Raw genomic sequence first — 15289 nt, forward strand, 5'->3', positions numbered from 1 at the left:
GAGGTTCTCCTTCATTTGCAGGCAGTAAGGGGGCCAGTAGGCACTCGAGCCCAATGACTAGAAAAGGCCACCAGATATGGGCCCAGCACCCTGCTTCTCAACAGGCTTCCAACAGCCACAATGAAAAAACACAAAGGGAAAGTGAGATCCTCCCCTCTTGGACTGAAATTTTTTTTTTAAGTTCTAGGGTCATATCCAGCCAGGAAATTCATCACCTGTGCTAAATATAAGACAAGAACTCAAGTACTTTTGATAGTTTAATGTTGGAACAGAAGCATTAATATGAGAGAATCATACAGCCACACCCGTGACTAACTCCCACACAGCAGCTTCAAAATTTGTCCCAAGACTAAAAACTCTAAAAGCGATTAGTAAAAAGGGTGGACGGGGGACTTGTGCCCAAGTACAGCATAGTGAGACAGCCAGAGTGCTCCATCACGATGCACATCACAGATGGGAAGCAAAGAACTCAAGATACCCCACATGAGGCAAAACCATGTGAGCCAGGCAAAGCTGAAGCTGGAGCCCATGCAAGAAGCCTAGATCCATTTCCCACCACCTCCACAGGTGGGTCTAGCTCTCCCAAATTCATCATTGCCCTCCTGGTCTCACAGTGGAAGGAAGCTTGGCTCTGTGGGTCCACGGGCTCATGTGGTACAAATAAATCCCCATAGGCTGGGGAGGAAAGAGATGGTACAGATTATCTCCTTAAACATAACAGGGTGCTCCACAACCTAGTGGTAAGTTTGTTTGGTATGGAGGTCATGGAGCTCACAAGATGTTTGGACTAGTGTGTCAAGAAGGCTGCCACTGTCAGAAAAGAAAAACACTAAAACTTCTAACTGTTAAGATTCGGGGATTATGACAACAGATACTGCAGTCTCAGAAGGAAAGAGGGATGACCCATTTGACTACATATGGACAATGTCGATGGGCAACATCGGTGCCAAAGAGTCACTCCCAAAAGGCAGAGGCTTCGGACTGAGAGACAAGAAGACCTCAAAGATCTTATTTCATACATAAGAACAATCTCAACAGACACATGGAGGTGGGCGCAGGGGCCTTTGATAAAACAATGTCTCTCCCCTGCTCAGGCTCCTGTGCAGAAGCAGCAGCAAAGCCAGGCAGCGTGCTCCTCCGCATGCCTTACGCGTAGTGAATGATGGCGCCATTGGGTCCCGTACTGGAAATGGTTGGGAAGCTCAGGTCCACAAAGTCGGCCTGCTGCCTGGAACAGAAAGACACACACAGAGCAGAGTGGCCTAAAGGTTCTTACTGTGCCAGGAATCAGGGCCCCGCCCAGCTTCCCTGAATGTGCCAAGGACAGGAGCACAAGACTCACAGGGTCCCCCCACAGTGATCCTTACCTGCGGAATTCCTCAGCTTTGTTGGCAGCTGAGATCTCTGTCACACCACCTTTGGGCACCTACGAGAAAGTTGCTTATAAATGACTGGGGCATGATAAATTCACGGGTCTCCCACATACTATGAAAAGTGTTAGTTGCTCAGTCGTGTCTGACTCTTTGCGACCCCACAGACTGTAGGCTGCTAGGCTCCTCTGTTATAGGGAGTACATTAAAAGCTTACTTTTTCCTCAGTCTCCACATTCCAACTGTCCAACCTACAGGACACAGCGTATGTCTCATCTTCAACAAGGAGGGAATTCCAAAGGCTCTTAACCAAAGCTATGTAAAAGTAAAAGGACTTCTATCCATTGAATTTTTCCCCAACTGTTTCCCTCAGTATTATATCCTAAAACTTCCCCAAATTTGATACACCTAAATTTAAAACCTCAAAAGCATTCACACCTACAATATCCTAAGAAAAAGATCCTAAATAAAGATAAATGCAAAGATATTATTACAAGGTGCTTGGTAATTGCAAAAAAAAAAAATTTTTTTTCAAAAAACACTCTCAACATTTGAAAATAGGAGGAATGGGTAAATAAAGCAGCCTAGCCACTAAACACAGTCTCCATTTGGATTATTTATTTAAAATCTCAAAGAAAATGGGAAATGCTCACACTATGATACTAAGTGAATAAAACAGAATACAGAGTGATAGCGATACAGTGAGAGACACATAAAATGACCTACGCTGAAAAAAACAAAAAATGACATACACAGATGAACAACTGCCAGACGGGAAAAACTTGTGGGAATCAAAGTATTTTCTTCTCCCAATGTAAGCTACTTTCAAAGAGTTGCTCATAAAATATTTAAAGGGAATACGACACCGTTTAATAAGAGCACAAAGAAATCACCTCCTTATCAGCTACAAGGAGTGAAAAGGCAAGAAACTAATGACCAAGAATCAATTTAATATAAAAAGCTTTATGGCTTAAAGTTCAGAACATACACAAAGACCTTTTTTCTCTTGATACAATCAGCTTGCCTGTAGTCATTTTTCCTTATAATGAAAGACCACTTCATTATAAGACAATTCCTTAACCCAGAAAGGATCCATTCTATTAAGGAATTTCTTTCTTCATCTTTGTTACTATTTTCTACAGTTTTTAAAAACACACACAACAAATTTCCACAAAGAACTCTTAAAAGCGAGTACTAAAATTAGATCAAGAGCTTAGACCTCATGGTCAACCAGAGTCACAGCTAGAATCCCATGTAGATAATTTCTGAATGATCTATGTCCACGTGTTAAACAAAGACTAAGAACCAACCTCTTTTTCCAGCCAGTTAAAGAGTTCACATAAGGCAACGGCATCTTTAATCTGTGCAAATAATAGAGACATTTTTTTAAGTTGTGACTGAAAATCAGATGGGCAGATTCAAGGCCCAGCCCTAACGTAGAGGACCACACACCACCAGCAGTCAGGACTTTCCATGCAGGCGATTCCCATGAGCCGTCCAGGATTTTATTTCATTCTCTCATTAACTCTGGAAGGCTCGGAGACGGTCCCACCCGCACCAGGGTCAAAGCCACACAGCAGGTAAGGGAGTTGGGCCTTCTGACCACCACACACCCCCTCTTCTGCACAGGCTGCTTTACTCACGTGAGCTCGCCTCATGCCTTCTGATTCAGCAGAATTCTTCACAGCTTTGGCAATGCAGATGGGGGTGTAAGGCATACAGCAGCGATGATCCTGGGGCAGGAGGCAGTAGTGTGGGACTCACTCACCCCAGACCAAGATCACCCCTCCAGCCAGGACTCCTCACTTTGGACAAATCGCAGAGAGCTCCCACTCAGACCCTCCCTGCTCCCCTGAGGCCCAAAGACCTGCCCTTTTTGGGTGGTGACTCTGAGCTGGAGAAAAGGGGCTTGAGCTCATCCAAAAAGATAAAGTACATCAAATAAGCTATTTCTCGTCTCTCCCCCACCCCCTTAGCTCTCTGAGACAGCTGGCTGCCAGCCAGCAGCAAGATGCTACTTTTCAAACCTCCATGGTCATGGTCAGGGTTCACTAATGGATCAAAGCTTGACCGAAGTAACCCCTTCCTGGCTGCACAAAGGAGGCCTTTTCCCACTTTCTGGGGATGTATGTGACCAATGAGGGGGGAGGGAGCTCCTGTTCCTTCCCACCTCATGCTCAGGGATCACCTACCATTAACAGTCAGGTCTTAAGGGGCTGGGGAAGAGCCTTCCCAACTGAGAACAAGTCAGAATCCAGCCCTGTGTTACAGGGAGCAGGGAGTAATTTTGTATCACCTTGCGCCTGCATGGAGCTTCTCAAAGGGCTCTCCCTCTCTCCACACTGCTTGTTCTCTCTCTCTTGCATACCTGCCCCTCATGAAACAAAGGCAGGCATGACCCCAACGGAAGCAAAGCTCTGAGTAACTCCATCACACAGTGTGAGAGTGACAGGGGTGCAATGGGAAAACCGGGCTAGAAGGCCAGGCCCGGACTCCTCCCAGCATGGCCCCTGCTTAGTGGAGGAGACAGAATACTGCTGGCTTTGCCAAAGGCCACTCGGCAGCCAGAGGCCCAGAGTAGGACAATCAAAAAGTCTCAACTAAGGCGGCATGGACTCCTGCCCCAGGCCTCAGTGAACATGGGGGGTACATGTCAGCTGCTTAGCACCACCCAGCAGGGGTTCGGTCAAGGGCATCACTATCACTATCACTTGACCTTTGATAAATGCCCAACTCTCTAACTCTCCCTGGGCCTCAGGTCTCCTTAACTATAAAATATGGTGGGGGAGGCGGATGTAGAGTAGTGTTTCCCAAACTTCAGACACTCTCACACCATCTGCACAGGGCTTACCCGGGTTGCCTACTCGCTGGACCCTTATTTACTTAAGACTTCTTTAGATGATCTTTGAATCAACAGTCTATTGAAATCAACTCTCTCTTAAGAAATAATTTTTATAATACCTGGTCGCATATGCTAATTATATTTTTTCAACTACACACTAAAACTCTTTTTTTAATTGACGCATGCTGCTGCTGCTGCTGCTAAGTCGCTTCAGTCATGTCCGACTCTGTGCGACCCCATAGACGGCAGCCACCAGGCTCCCCCGTCCCTGGGATTCTCCAGGCAAGAACACTGGAGTGGGTTTCCATTTCCTTCTCAAATGCATGAAAGTGAAAAGTGAAAGTGAAGTCGCTCAGTCGTGCCCGACTCTTAGCGACCCCATGGACTGCAGCCTACCAGGCTCCTCCATCCATGGGATTTTCCAGGCAAGAGTACTGGAGTGGGGTGCCATTGCCTTCTCCTATACAATATATTATATGTCTTAGATGTATAATAGAGTGACTCACAATTTTTAAAGGTTAAACTCCATTTAAAGTTATTATAAATATTGGTTAAATTCCCTGTGCTATATAATATATCCTTGTAGCTTCTTTTTTTATACATAGCAGTCTGTACCTCTGAATCTGGTACCCCAATCTTGCCCCACCTCCTTTCCCTCTCCCCATTGGTAACCACTGGTTCATTCTTTAAATCTGTTAAAATGCTTTAAAAATAGATACATTTAAATAAACCTAAGTATGAATGTGCACCACCTAAAATCATCTCTCATGCCACATCTTGGAAAACACGGGACTCACTGGGTTCTAAGAGCCCAAAGGGCTCATTGCGGGGATGACACCTCTGATATGACACCCAGTCCTGGGAACCTGCCTGAACAACCAACCTCTCTCTGCTTCAAAGAGAAGCCGCCTGATGCCAGGACTGGGAAGGGCTTGGTAGCCAGAGTGGCAGGTTTTGATCAGCTCTGGGGCTACCAACCTTGGGGATGGCCTCGCTCACAGCATAGCTGGCCTTGTCACTGACCCACACCTTCTCCCTTGGGGAAAGGCTGGCACACAGGATCTTGAGCTCGCTCAGGATGGACTTGTATGGAAGCACCTGGATTCTGTACTCGGCTTCCAGGCCCAAGTCAAGCAGTAGGTGTTCCTTCACAATGGGGGCATCTATGCGGTCACCATCAATGAAGAGCCTGAAGAGGGGCCAGAGGAGAGGTGAGGAAAGATGGGCGCAGGAATCAGAGGACAAGAACACAGACCCACACTCAAGAGACAGGCTCCACCTTCCAGCATCCCAAATGAGCAGCTTCTCTTCCCTCCACGCCCTTTCCAAACCTGTGCTCCCTGCCCTGTGCATGCTACCTTCCACCCTGTCCCCCAAGCCAGGACCTGGGCACTGTCCTCCTTGATGCCCCTCTTTCCCTCCTTCATGGAGATCTTTGAACTTACGTCCTAAGCACCCCTCAAACCTCTCCCGCTTTCACTGTAGCCTTGCCCACTTGCTGCCCAGGTTAGGGTTAGGGTTAACCACTACCATCTTTCATGGATTAGTCCCATGGCCTCCTAACTGGTCTCCCTGCCACTAGTCTTCCCTATCCACCCCATTTTTCAATAATCATAATCCACCCCATAATTTCACTCCAATCGTAAATTCTCTATGATTTACAAGCCTGACCATGTGGTTCCCTGTGGAAACTCACAGCATTCTCAGGACAAGGGCCCAAGCTCCTGAACCTGACTCACAAGGCCTTGCTTATGTGGCCCTGACTACCTGCCAGTTTCCCACTCCAGGCTTCAACCACACTGGACCACTCTGGGTCCCTCACCTGCACTGCACTCTCTCCCAAAGTCTCTGAGAATGCTGCTCCCCAGCTTAGATCACCTGTTTCTCTTCCTCCTCATTCCCTCCTCACCGAGCTAACTCCCAAGTACCCTGAATCTCTGTCTCAATATTACTGTCTCCTCTGATCAGGTCAGGCCCCTCCAATAACATCCATACGTGCCCCACTGACAAGTGAGTGCCAACTATGCATCGGAATCCCCAGCTCTAACCCAGGACCCTGTCTGCCTCATTCACCCCAACACCTAGTGGAGACTCTAGCACGTAACAGGCACTCAATAAACATGTCTGAATGCAGAAAGCCACTCAAACAAGAAGAGCAATGGCAGGAAGGCCGCAAGCAGCAGTTTAAAAGATAATTCAACAAGGCACAACTCAGTTTCCTGCATCACTTCTGACTTTCTGAATGGTGAGGTCTATTTGCATTGTGGACCCAGGACTGTGTATAACAAAGCCCATATCCCTCTCTGCCTTGGCTGCAAGGAGTCTAATGTGCGGCCTGAACAAGTCTTTGCAGCAGGAATTCTGTGAACTAAGCTTACTCTCTCCGGTTTTGTTCTAATGTCCTCGACATTTATTTTTTTTATCTTCTAGGACTACCAATAATTTTCAGGATTATAAGAGAGGCAGGATATAAATTAATAACTATTGTTAAGGAAGGCAGAAGGGAAAGGGGGGCAGGAAAGGGCAGGAGAAAAGCAGGACTCTGGCGCACATCAGGCCGAGACCAGTGGGCCCAGGCGAGGGTGGTGGACTGGGGCTCCAAGGAGCTGTGGGGAAGACTTTCAGGTGCGGGGCCACCACTCACATGATCGTCTCTAGTCCTAAGATTGCATAGGAGAAAAATACAGGATTGTGCTCTACGTCTGATCCTCGGAGATTGAATAGCCCTGGAAAAAAAAAAAATTCCTGTCACCCGCCCGACTGCGAGTTAAGGGGCAGCTGGGAGGATGCAGGGAGTGCTTCCACTGGCCGGGAAGAGCAGGGTAGGCCTCTCAGAGAGGCCGGGAGCCTCCCTTCCCTGTCTCGCCTCTGAGCTGCAGTTGCACATATCCACCAAATGAGGGCACCAGAACTGTGTCTTTCGCTGCCACATCACCATCCCCGGAAGGGAATGGAAAGAGTTATTAGTCAGAACACCCGAGAATTGCCCTCCAGACAAAGAGTTGAAATGGTCCACCCGGCGGTGACCCGCCAGGCCTGGCCTTGCCGCAGAAAAACCTCTGGCACTCCCAAGTACAAGGGCGGGAGCCAAGCACTCGCTCCCTTCTGAGGCAAGAGACTGAGGGTAGAAAAACGGAGACCCACCCACCAGGGAGGCCAGATGAGGCCCTCTGTGTAAGGGTCAGGAGCCCCGGGGAGGCGGAGCTTCCCAGCAGAGGAACAAAAGCAGTGAGTCAGTGGGGCTCTGGGCCCATGAATGAAACCCGAGCCGGCGGCCCACCCGGAACCACGGCTGGGTGGAGGACCTGCATGGCCAGTGTCAGGGCCCTGGTGAGGTCACTGCGTGCTGGAGAAACTAGAGGGACCGGTGCTGAGCACAGCTCTCATCCCAGGGCCTCCCGCAGCCTAACACTTGCTCTCCTGACAATCAGAGTGCAAAAAAGACCCTGGTATCAAACGCACTGCCTCTATTTTAAAACCATGGCTTCTTCAAGTACAGCATGGAGGCAACATGTTTTACCCATCAAACCCAACTAGCATTCTTTTTAAATGATAGTACCTGGGGTCGGTGCGAGTGTGGCAAGAGGGGTGTATTCATACATGCTGTGCAACCTCTCCGGCAGGTACATGGTAATAAGGTCAAAGGCCCTACCATGCACACACCCTCCAGCCCATACCACCACCTCCAAAGTCAACCAAAAGCTGAAAGAAAATTATCAGAAACTAAGACACAGATTGCGATGCACCAAGACTTTGATGGTAGTCCTGTAATACAATCATGAGAAAATGTGGAAATAACTCAAAGGTCATCCTGAGAGGAATGGTTAAGTAAATTCCACTATAACCACATGATGGGATATTTAATATTCACTTAAAATTATGTTTATATTTGCTTAGAGTAAATAGAGTGGAAAAAATCAAGTTACAAAATTATATATGCACAGAAATGTTAACTGATTCTGTACAAGAAGATTATAGGTGACTTTTTTTTTATTTCTACTTGCTCTGTACTTCCCAGATTTTCCACAATGAAAACAGAGGATATTTAAATAATCAAGGGGAGAAATTAGCTTCATATGTTATTTTCTCTGATGTTGATGTTATTAAGTTAATTAGGGATATAAATCACTGATACACATGACAAAGTTTGGGGGCTAGGCATTAGAGATTGTGCAGTAAGCCATCTTTCTCTAGTGAGAAAATAAAAAGATAAAGCAGTGCCTCTTCTCAGGTACCTTGGGTCAAATCCAGTCAGAAAATAGAAAAAGAAGGTTCAACCTTATTCATTCAGGTTCTAGAAGGCATTGAACAATTCCATGAGGATAGTCTAAGATCTAAAGATTAAAAAACTGCTATTGTGCCAAAAGGTTTGGTGAACTTTCAGCTCCTGAGTTTTCTGAAGTAGAAGTATTTCTAGAACATCCTCATTGTGAAGAATCTGGGAAATACAGAAGTATAAAGAAAAAAATATCTCCTATGAGCTCACTTCCATACCTTTAGAGACAAACGAATGTTAACAGAAACAACAAGTTTGGCGAAAGCGCCCCTGCTCGGAGGTGTCACAGTACGGAGTAGACTGGCCAGAGAGGGACACCACCACAGATCTGGCATCAGCGCCTGGCTGTAACACTGCTCCAGACCAACCACAATCTCCTCCCCAACACCCTGTAATTCTCCATCCAAAATAATCCCTTCTCCATCCCACCTGGCATGCCATATACCCACTGGTGATGGTCTTTTGCTTACTGACCATGCAGAAAACTGAATTCTGTGAGCACACAGATTCCCAGAGAACCAACTGAGAGACTGGGTAACACGCCCCAACAGTGAAACCAGAGCACTCACACGCAATCTCATCCAGGGCAGTGACCACAAACCACACGACGTTCCTCTCAGCCATTTTCAACCGAAGGTCTGCAACCTTGTCCTTCCAGGAGATGCCTGCAAGAAACAAACACACTTGCCACTCCAGCCCTGGTCTGGTCCCGGGGACTGTTGAGAGCCAAGTGAAAGAACCCATTCCAAACATTCTTAACCAGCACCATATCCAGGGAGCATGTTATCTGAGTGGACAGAATGCCTGGATACCAATCCCATACAAGAGAAGTAACTCCGTCTAAGCTAGTTGACTATCCAAAGCCCGGACTGCCTCACAACAAAATTAATCCATTTGTTCATCCAACAAATGTCTATGAACCATCTCTCCTGCCCAGGCATCAATATCTGCAGATGCCTTGCTTGTCACTGCAGTTACAGCTCTGAGCTACACACAGTCCCTGCCCTCATGGGGCTTACAATCTGGAAGGGAAGACAGATAATTAAACCAGCAATTAGTTACACTCCTGTACAAAGACTGCTGCCATAGAGGAAGCACAGGGAGCTTTGAGAAGACACTAACCAGCAGAGAGAACTCACCGAATCTTTAGAGGTCAGGCAAACATCACCCTCTACCTTACATTTCTAGAGCCTCAAGACCTGCCTTTCAGTGCTAAGATCTAGGAACTCTCCACAGCCTGTTTCAGCGTGACTACCACTTCCAAACCACACATGCTCTGCCAGACACAGCCGGCGACTCCCTGCTACTCCTGTGGGCCCCAGAGAAGCTCACCACCACCGGACATGAGGCAGCACCTGGACCTCATGGTACAGCCACCTGTGAACAGGGCAGGCTCCGTCTCATGCACGCAGCCCCTGGCAGTGCCCTGCACACGGCAGGCGCTCACGTGTCTGCTGCCCTGAAGTCTCACCAGCCAAACCTGCTCTCCCTGCTCTGTAAAGAACAGGTCAGAGCCTCTCCTTCAGTTCGACAGAATCTAAAGCATGCTGATGGACAATGCTTAGCTGACCCAGGGCCCCTCACTGGACCCATCCCCCTCCCCAGTCTGCAATACCCTCTGGTGAGAGTGTCACAAGGAAGCAAGCTGGGGGCGTCCCCACAACCAAACACTGCTGTGAAGATCAGCTCGGGAATTCTGCTTAAAACTTGGCTGAGAGTCTGGGTTGTAATGCTTTCTTCCCAGGACCCCTCTGGGCAATGTGCCTGCATTCCAGACATCCCCGCTCCACCTCTCCTCTGCTGTTTCTACAGCAAGATTCACTCCCCTCTGCCCCACCTCCAGGCCTTTCCCTCTGCACTCCTCACTCTTCCATAAATCCACACTTTCATCTCCCACAGACTGTTCACAGAACTTGCTCCTCACTCACCACTATCACGCAAGCCAAAGAAATCCACCCACTCCCCAAAGCCTCTACGGCAGAGGACAGATAAAGGGCAGGGGGCCTGGGAAGGTAAACCTACAAGTGCTGGCAGAAGAAAAGGACATGGAATCTAGAAACCTCTAGGCTCTGTGTCCAATATCAGACGTGTGAGAGGGGCAGTGAGCAACTGAATGGTAAAAAAAAAAAAAAAGCCATCTCAGCAGCACCCATGGGTCTGCCCAGAAGAGCTCTGTGAGAGTCAACTATGCCCAAGCAAGTGCCAACAGTGGAAACAAACTGAACTCCTGCTGCCCCAATGCCCCACATGCCAGAGCGGGGCCAAATTCTCCCATCGGCTCAATGACCTGGCTCCAGAGGACTTGTATTCAGGTGGAGGGGACAATGGCCAGGGCCTGCGGGGCACAGCCGTGGTTCTGACCTGTGTAATCCAGGCCCAGTGTGATAAGCGGTTTGCAGGGACGCTCGGGGCGGTCTGTCCAGATCTTGTCCACAAGGTTGTCCTTGACAGGAATGAGGTGGTGGCCAGCACTTCTCAGAACCTTGGCCATCTTCTTCCAGTAATCTGAGGAGAAACACTGGTGGTCTAGCTGTGAACTGAACACCCTCTACAGGCAGCAGAGCTCTGAGAGCCTGCCACCTTCTGACAGGCGATCCTGCGGCCCTCTGCTAACTCTTCTCCTCACCCTGACCTCCGCTGTGACCTCATGTCATGCTGAGCCCCCAAAGGTTCCACCACCCACAAGCAAACGAGGAGGCTGAGGAGGCATCTAGAACCCCAGTCCTCACCCAAGCTGGCAGGGCCTTGGCTTACTCACCTGTAGGAATGATCAGTGGGTCTACACCAACCCTGGATCCTTCAGGAAGTACACTCACCAGCCAGTCTTCCTGAGTTGGTGTGTCCTTCAGACCTACAGAGGGAAGAACTGATGAGAAACAATTCCCAGGGAGCCTGAGCTCGATATCCTACCCAGAAGGGTGCAATTCACCAATAGCATGAGAACAGGGTCTTTATCAAGCACCTTCTTTAAAAAGGATTGACAGCATTTGGAAAATCTGAACTTCTCTTCATCCTGGAAGGTTAGAAGAAGTGTTAGATGCTAAAAAAGGAAAGCATAAAGTAAGATGGTATATAAGGGGAGGGTAAGACAGAAGAAAGAAGAAGCAGGATTTTCCCTAGACCCCTGGTAAAAGGCATCCTGGGAATCACTGCAACACAGGTGCATGATGTCATCCTGAAGATCATCTCATCGGCCTTCTGTGACTTCCCCACTAATGGTAATGAGAGCATGAGTGGTGAGACTGTGCAGGCAGAAGCTCAGAGTCTCCCTTACGTCCCACCCAGGTAAGGCAAACACATGCACAGGGCTCTCGCCTTACCTGGAGGGCATCACTGCAGAGGAAAGGCCCTGCCAGACAATCAGCCTGACTGGAGGACTGAGCTCAAGTCTCAGCAGCAGAAACCTATCCAAAGACTGTAAGAGGAACACATAGGAACCCAAAATCGTGTCTTTAACTGGCTCCCTGGGCTTCCCAATTACCAAGAGCACACAGCCCTTTCCTTTTCTAAGAGACTAGTCACAGGACACCAAATAAGCTTCACAAAAGGAACTACAATTATTTTTGATATCCCAGTTTTTTTTAATCCAACCTAGTATATCTTGTACGTTTCAGATGTATACTTTTTCATCAGATTTTTGCTAAACAATTAAGAAACATTTCGGGAAAATATCAAAGAGTGCAAGTTCATATATTCCAAAACAGTACTGACTTTTACTACCTTCCCTGAGTACTGATAACCACATAACGGACGTTCAAAGGTTTATAAAGAAATGAGCTCACGCATCTCAGTTCTAAAAGCCTGCCTAGAAACTGTCACTGAGTGATTTTCCTATCTGATTCTTTCCTATTTTTTTCCTCAAACCGCTAAACAAGCCAATTATTAAGCAAGTTTCTTGAATGCCCCTAGTGTAATTTTCACAGGGTGAAGTCATATCATCTCCTAGCAGACAGATGCTGGGCAAAACCCCAGGAATCAACCACTCCCCAGCCACACCCACCAGAACCTCCCTACACAGGAGAGCCAGTGAGGAGGCGGGCTGCGGGCAGAGGCTAGAGAGGGCTTGGAGGGAAGAAGGACTCCTCCCCCAGGGCTGGTCTAGGGAAGAGGCAGATAGTAGTCGCTCCTCTGCCACTCTGACCCCCAAAGCACTGACATATCTAACAGCTGAAGTTTAGGCCCCAAAGAGAGATGCTCACATCCCAGGAGCACACTAAAAGAGACCCTGGGGTGCAAGCAGAAAGTATCAGAACTTCCATTTGTACTTCTTAAAAATTAAGATATTAAACTTTGCTTGAATCTGAAATACACATAGACATAGTACATGCATCTAACATATAAACAAATATACATACATGCTAAGGGCGCATGAAACAGAAACAGAGAGGCATGTAATCAAAAAGTACAAAGGCCTAGAGGCCTATTCACTTCTAACAGCCCCACAATCCCGAAGGCCTGTGCGTGTGTGTGAGACAGAACGCAACTGGGACAACACCAAGCTGCAGTGTTGACGTTTCTATATTTTAAAAGAATTTTGAGAAACCCAAGTTTAAAATAAACCCATTGCCAGGATAAAAACATTCTTAATTCCTCCCTAAGCCAAACATTCATACATGCATATGGAGAGTGTGTGGAGCATGCAGGCGTGCGCACACACACACACACATAACCTCAGTAATAGATCCTGGGGTCAGTTCAACTCAGTATCAACAGCCCTCTGTTCCCTGAACTGTGAATCTGGTAGCAACCCGATTTCCTCATAACCTCCAACAACAAACAAGAAACATCAGGGATTTGGCCTTTTCTCCTCTTCCTCACTCGGCCCTGGCAGCTGCTTTCCCCTCCTTCTATTGTCCAAGTTCAAAATGCAGCAGGCTGCACCTTTGTACAATCACTGAAACCATATTTCAAAAGACTACTCTGATGATAAGGAAAAATACAGCACGCAATTAAATGAAAAACCCGTGTACACACACACACACATTATCATTATCCAATAAACACTGAGCTCCATGCTTTCCATATATTATTTCTTTAATCCTCGCCATTTTATGGTACTATTATCATTCCACTTTATAGATGAGGAAACTGAAGATGAAGTAACTTGCCCAAGAAAGCTGCAGACCCATGCTCTTGCCCTGTGGCTAAGCTGCCAGGATCCTCAGAGGGAGAGCTTCCTAGCTCGGCTGCCAGGGGCCCCTTACCTTCACCTCATTTGAAATCATGAGGCAGCAGAGAGCAGGGGATAGGCCCCCAGGGCATGAGTCAAAGGCACAGGGTCCTCTCTGGCCCTCAGCTACTCCTCACTGAAACGAGGGTTCTGAGCCAGGGCCTTCCAAAATTGAATGCATGATGGTTTGTATATAGAAGCCTGTCACTTTCTCATTCTTCCTTGTACCATGAACTGTACTGTTTCCCCTCAAAATTCATACACTGAAACCCTACCTCACAATGACCTATGTTTGGAGACAGGGGCTTAGGAGATACTGAAGGTTAAATGAAGTCATAGGGTAGAATTATAATCTAGTAGTACTGGTAGCCTTCTAAGAAGAGGAAGAGAGAGAGAACCATGTAAGGATAAGTGAGAAGGTGGCTGTCTGCGCGCCAGGAAGACAGCTCTCACCAATCTGACCACACTGGCACCCTCATTTCAGACTTCCAGCCACTAGCCATGAAAAATTAAATTTCTGTTGAAAAAAAAAATTTTCCTCCCAAAACTTTAGACTTTTAGATTTCCAGCCATCAGCCATGAAAAAATAAATTTCTGCTGAAAAAAAAGTTTCCCCCCAAAACTTCAGACTTTTAGATTTCCAGCCACCAGCCATGAAAAGATAAATTTCCGTTGAAAGAAAATTTCTCCCCCCAAAACTTTAGACTTTTTATTTTGTATTGGGGTATAGCTGCAGTCCATGGGGTGACAAAGAGTTGGGTACAACTGGGCAACTGAACAACAACAGCCGATTAACAATGCTTTGGTAGCTTCAGGTGAAGAGCGAAGGTACTCAGCCATACATATACACGTATCCCTTCTCTTAAATTTCTGTTGTTTGAGCCACCCCATCTATGGTAGTTTGTTACTAAGACACCTTGGATTCTAAAAGGGGTCCCTGACCCCATAAAAGGGTTAAGATCCAGAAGCCCTGAGGAGCTCCAGGGTCTCCTCCCTAGCCGGCCAGCTAAGCTTGAGACGGCTGTGTCTCTACGCACCCATCTTCATGAGCATCCAGTTGCTGTCCATCTGCTTGGCAGCCTGGAGAAAGTAGCGCCCGTCAGTCCACATGGCCGCATGTTCTTCTGTGACGATGGCTGTGCCTGGAGGAGGGGAGCGAAGGAATGAGAGAGGTTCCTGAAAAACACCTAGAAGCTGCCCAGAATGGCAGCAGGCAGGCGAGCACGGTGAGAGGCCCCAGACTCCATGTGGCCCCACCACCCACCCCCACTTTGCGGGGCAGGTGGGCCTCTGACTCCAAGGAAACCTCCAGGCAAGAGAAGACGGTACCACTGACAACCAGTTGTGGGCAGTCTGGAGGCAGCCCAGGTACTGGTCCCTGCATAGAAAGGACCCCATGTGCATGATGTGAGTCAAGGCCAGGAGGACAGAGGTCTGTGGACAGAGGGCCACAGGGCCTCTAGTCAACAGGAGTGAGCTGGAAATGGTTCCTGCTCAGCAATCACAGCCACCTGCTCCAACAGACGCCCCAAAGGAGGTGTTTTGCCTTTCCCAAGAGAGACTGCCTGGGCGCTGTGAGCATTCAGGGAGACGCAGGGAGTTTGTCTCCACCTCTACCCGCCCTCAGCTCC

At 47.9% G+C, this 15289-nt stretch overlaps 1 protein-coding gene across 3 annotated transcripts in view; it reads right to left on the minus strand.

Annotated features, from left to right (window-relative positions):
- The window catches only part of XPNPEP1 (X-prolyl aminopeptidase 1), a 52335-nt gene that overhangs the window by 12436 nt on the left and 24610 nt on the right, over window positions 1–15289 (minus strand). For all 3 annotated transcript variants that reach the window (XM_055560238.1, XM_055560236.1, XM_055560237.1), the window contains 10 exons: window positions 14696–14800; window positions 11247–11339; window positions 10850–10993; window positions 9058–9153; window positions 6857–6938; window positions 5191–5401; window positions 3014–3103; window positions 2681–2731; window positions 1368–1426; window positions 1151–1228 (listed from right to left, as the gene is read on the minus strand). In XM_055560238.1, coding sequence (XP_055416213.1) covers window positions 1151–1228; window positions 1368–1426; window positions 2681–2731; window positions 3014–3103; window positions 5191–5401; window positions 6857–6938; window positions 9058–9153; window positions 10850–10993; window positions 11247–11339; window positions 14696–14800 — 1009 coding nt within the window. The remainder of the gene's footprint in view (window positions 1–1150; window positions 1229–1367; window positions 1427–2680; window positions 2732–3013; window positions 3104–5190; window positions 5402–6856; window positions 6939–9057; window positions 9154–10849; window positions 10994–11246; window positions 11340–14695; window positions 14801–15289) is intronic.

Source organism: Bubalus kerabau, chromosome 22, assembly GCF_029407905.1.
Source record: "Bubalus kerabau isolate K-KA32 ecotype Philippines breed swamp buffalo chromosome 22, PCC_UOA_SB_1v2, whole genome shotgun sequence".
Classification (NCBI taxonomy): domain Eukaryota; kingdom Metazoa; phylum Chordata; class Mammalia; order Artiodactyla; family Bovidae; genus Bubalus; species Bubalus kerabau.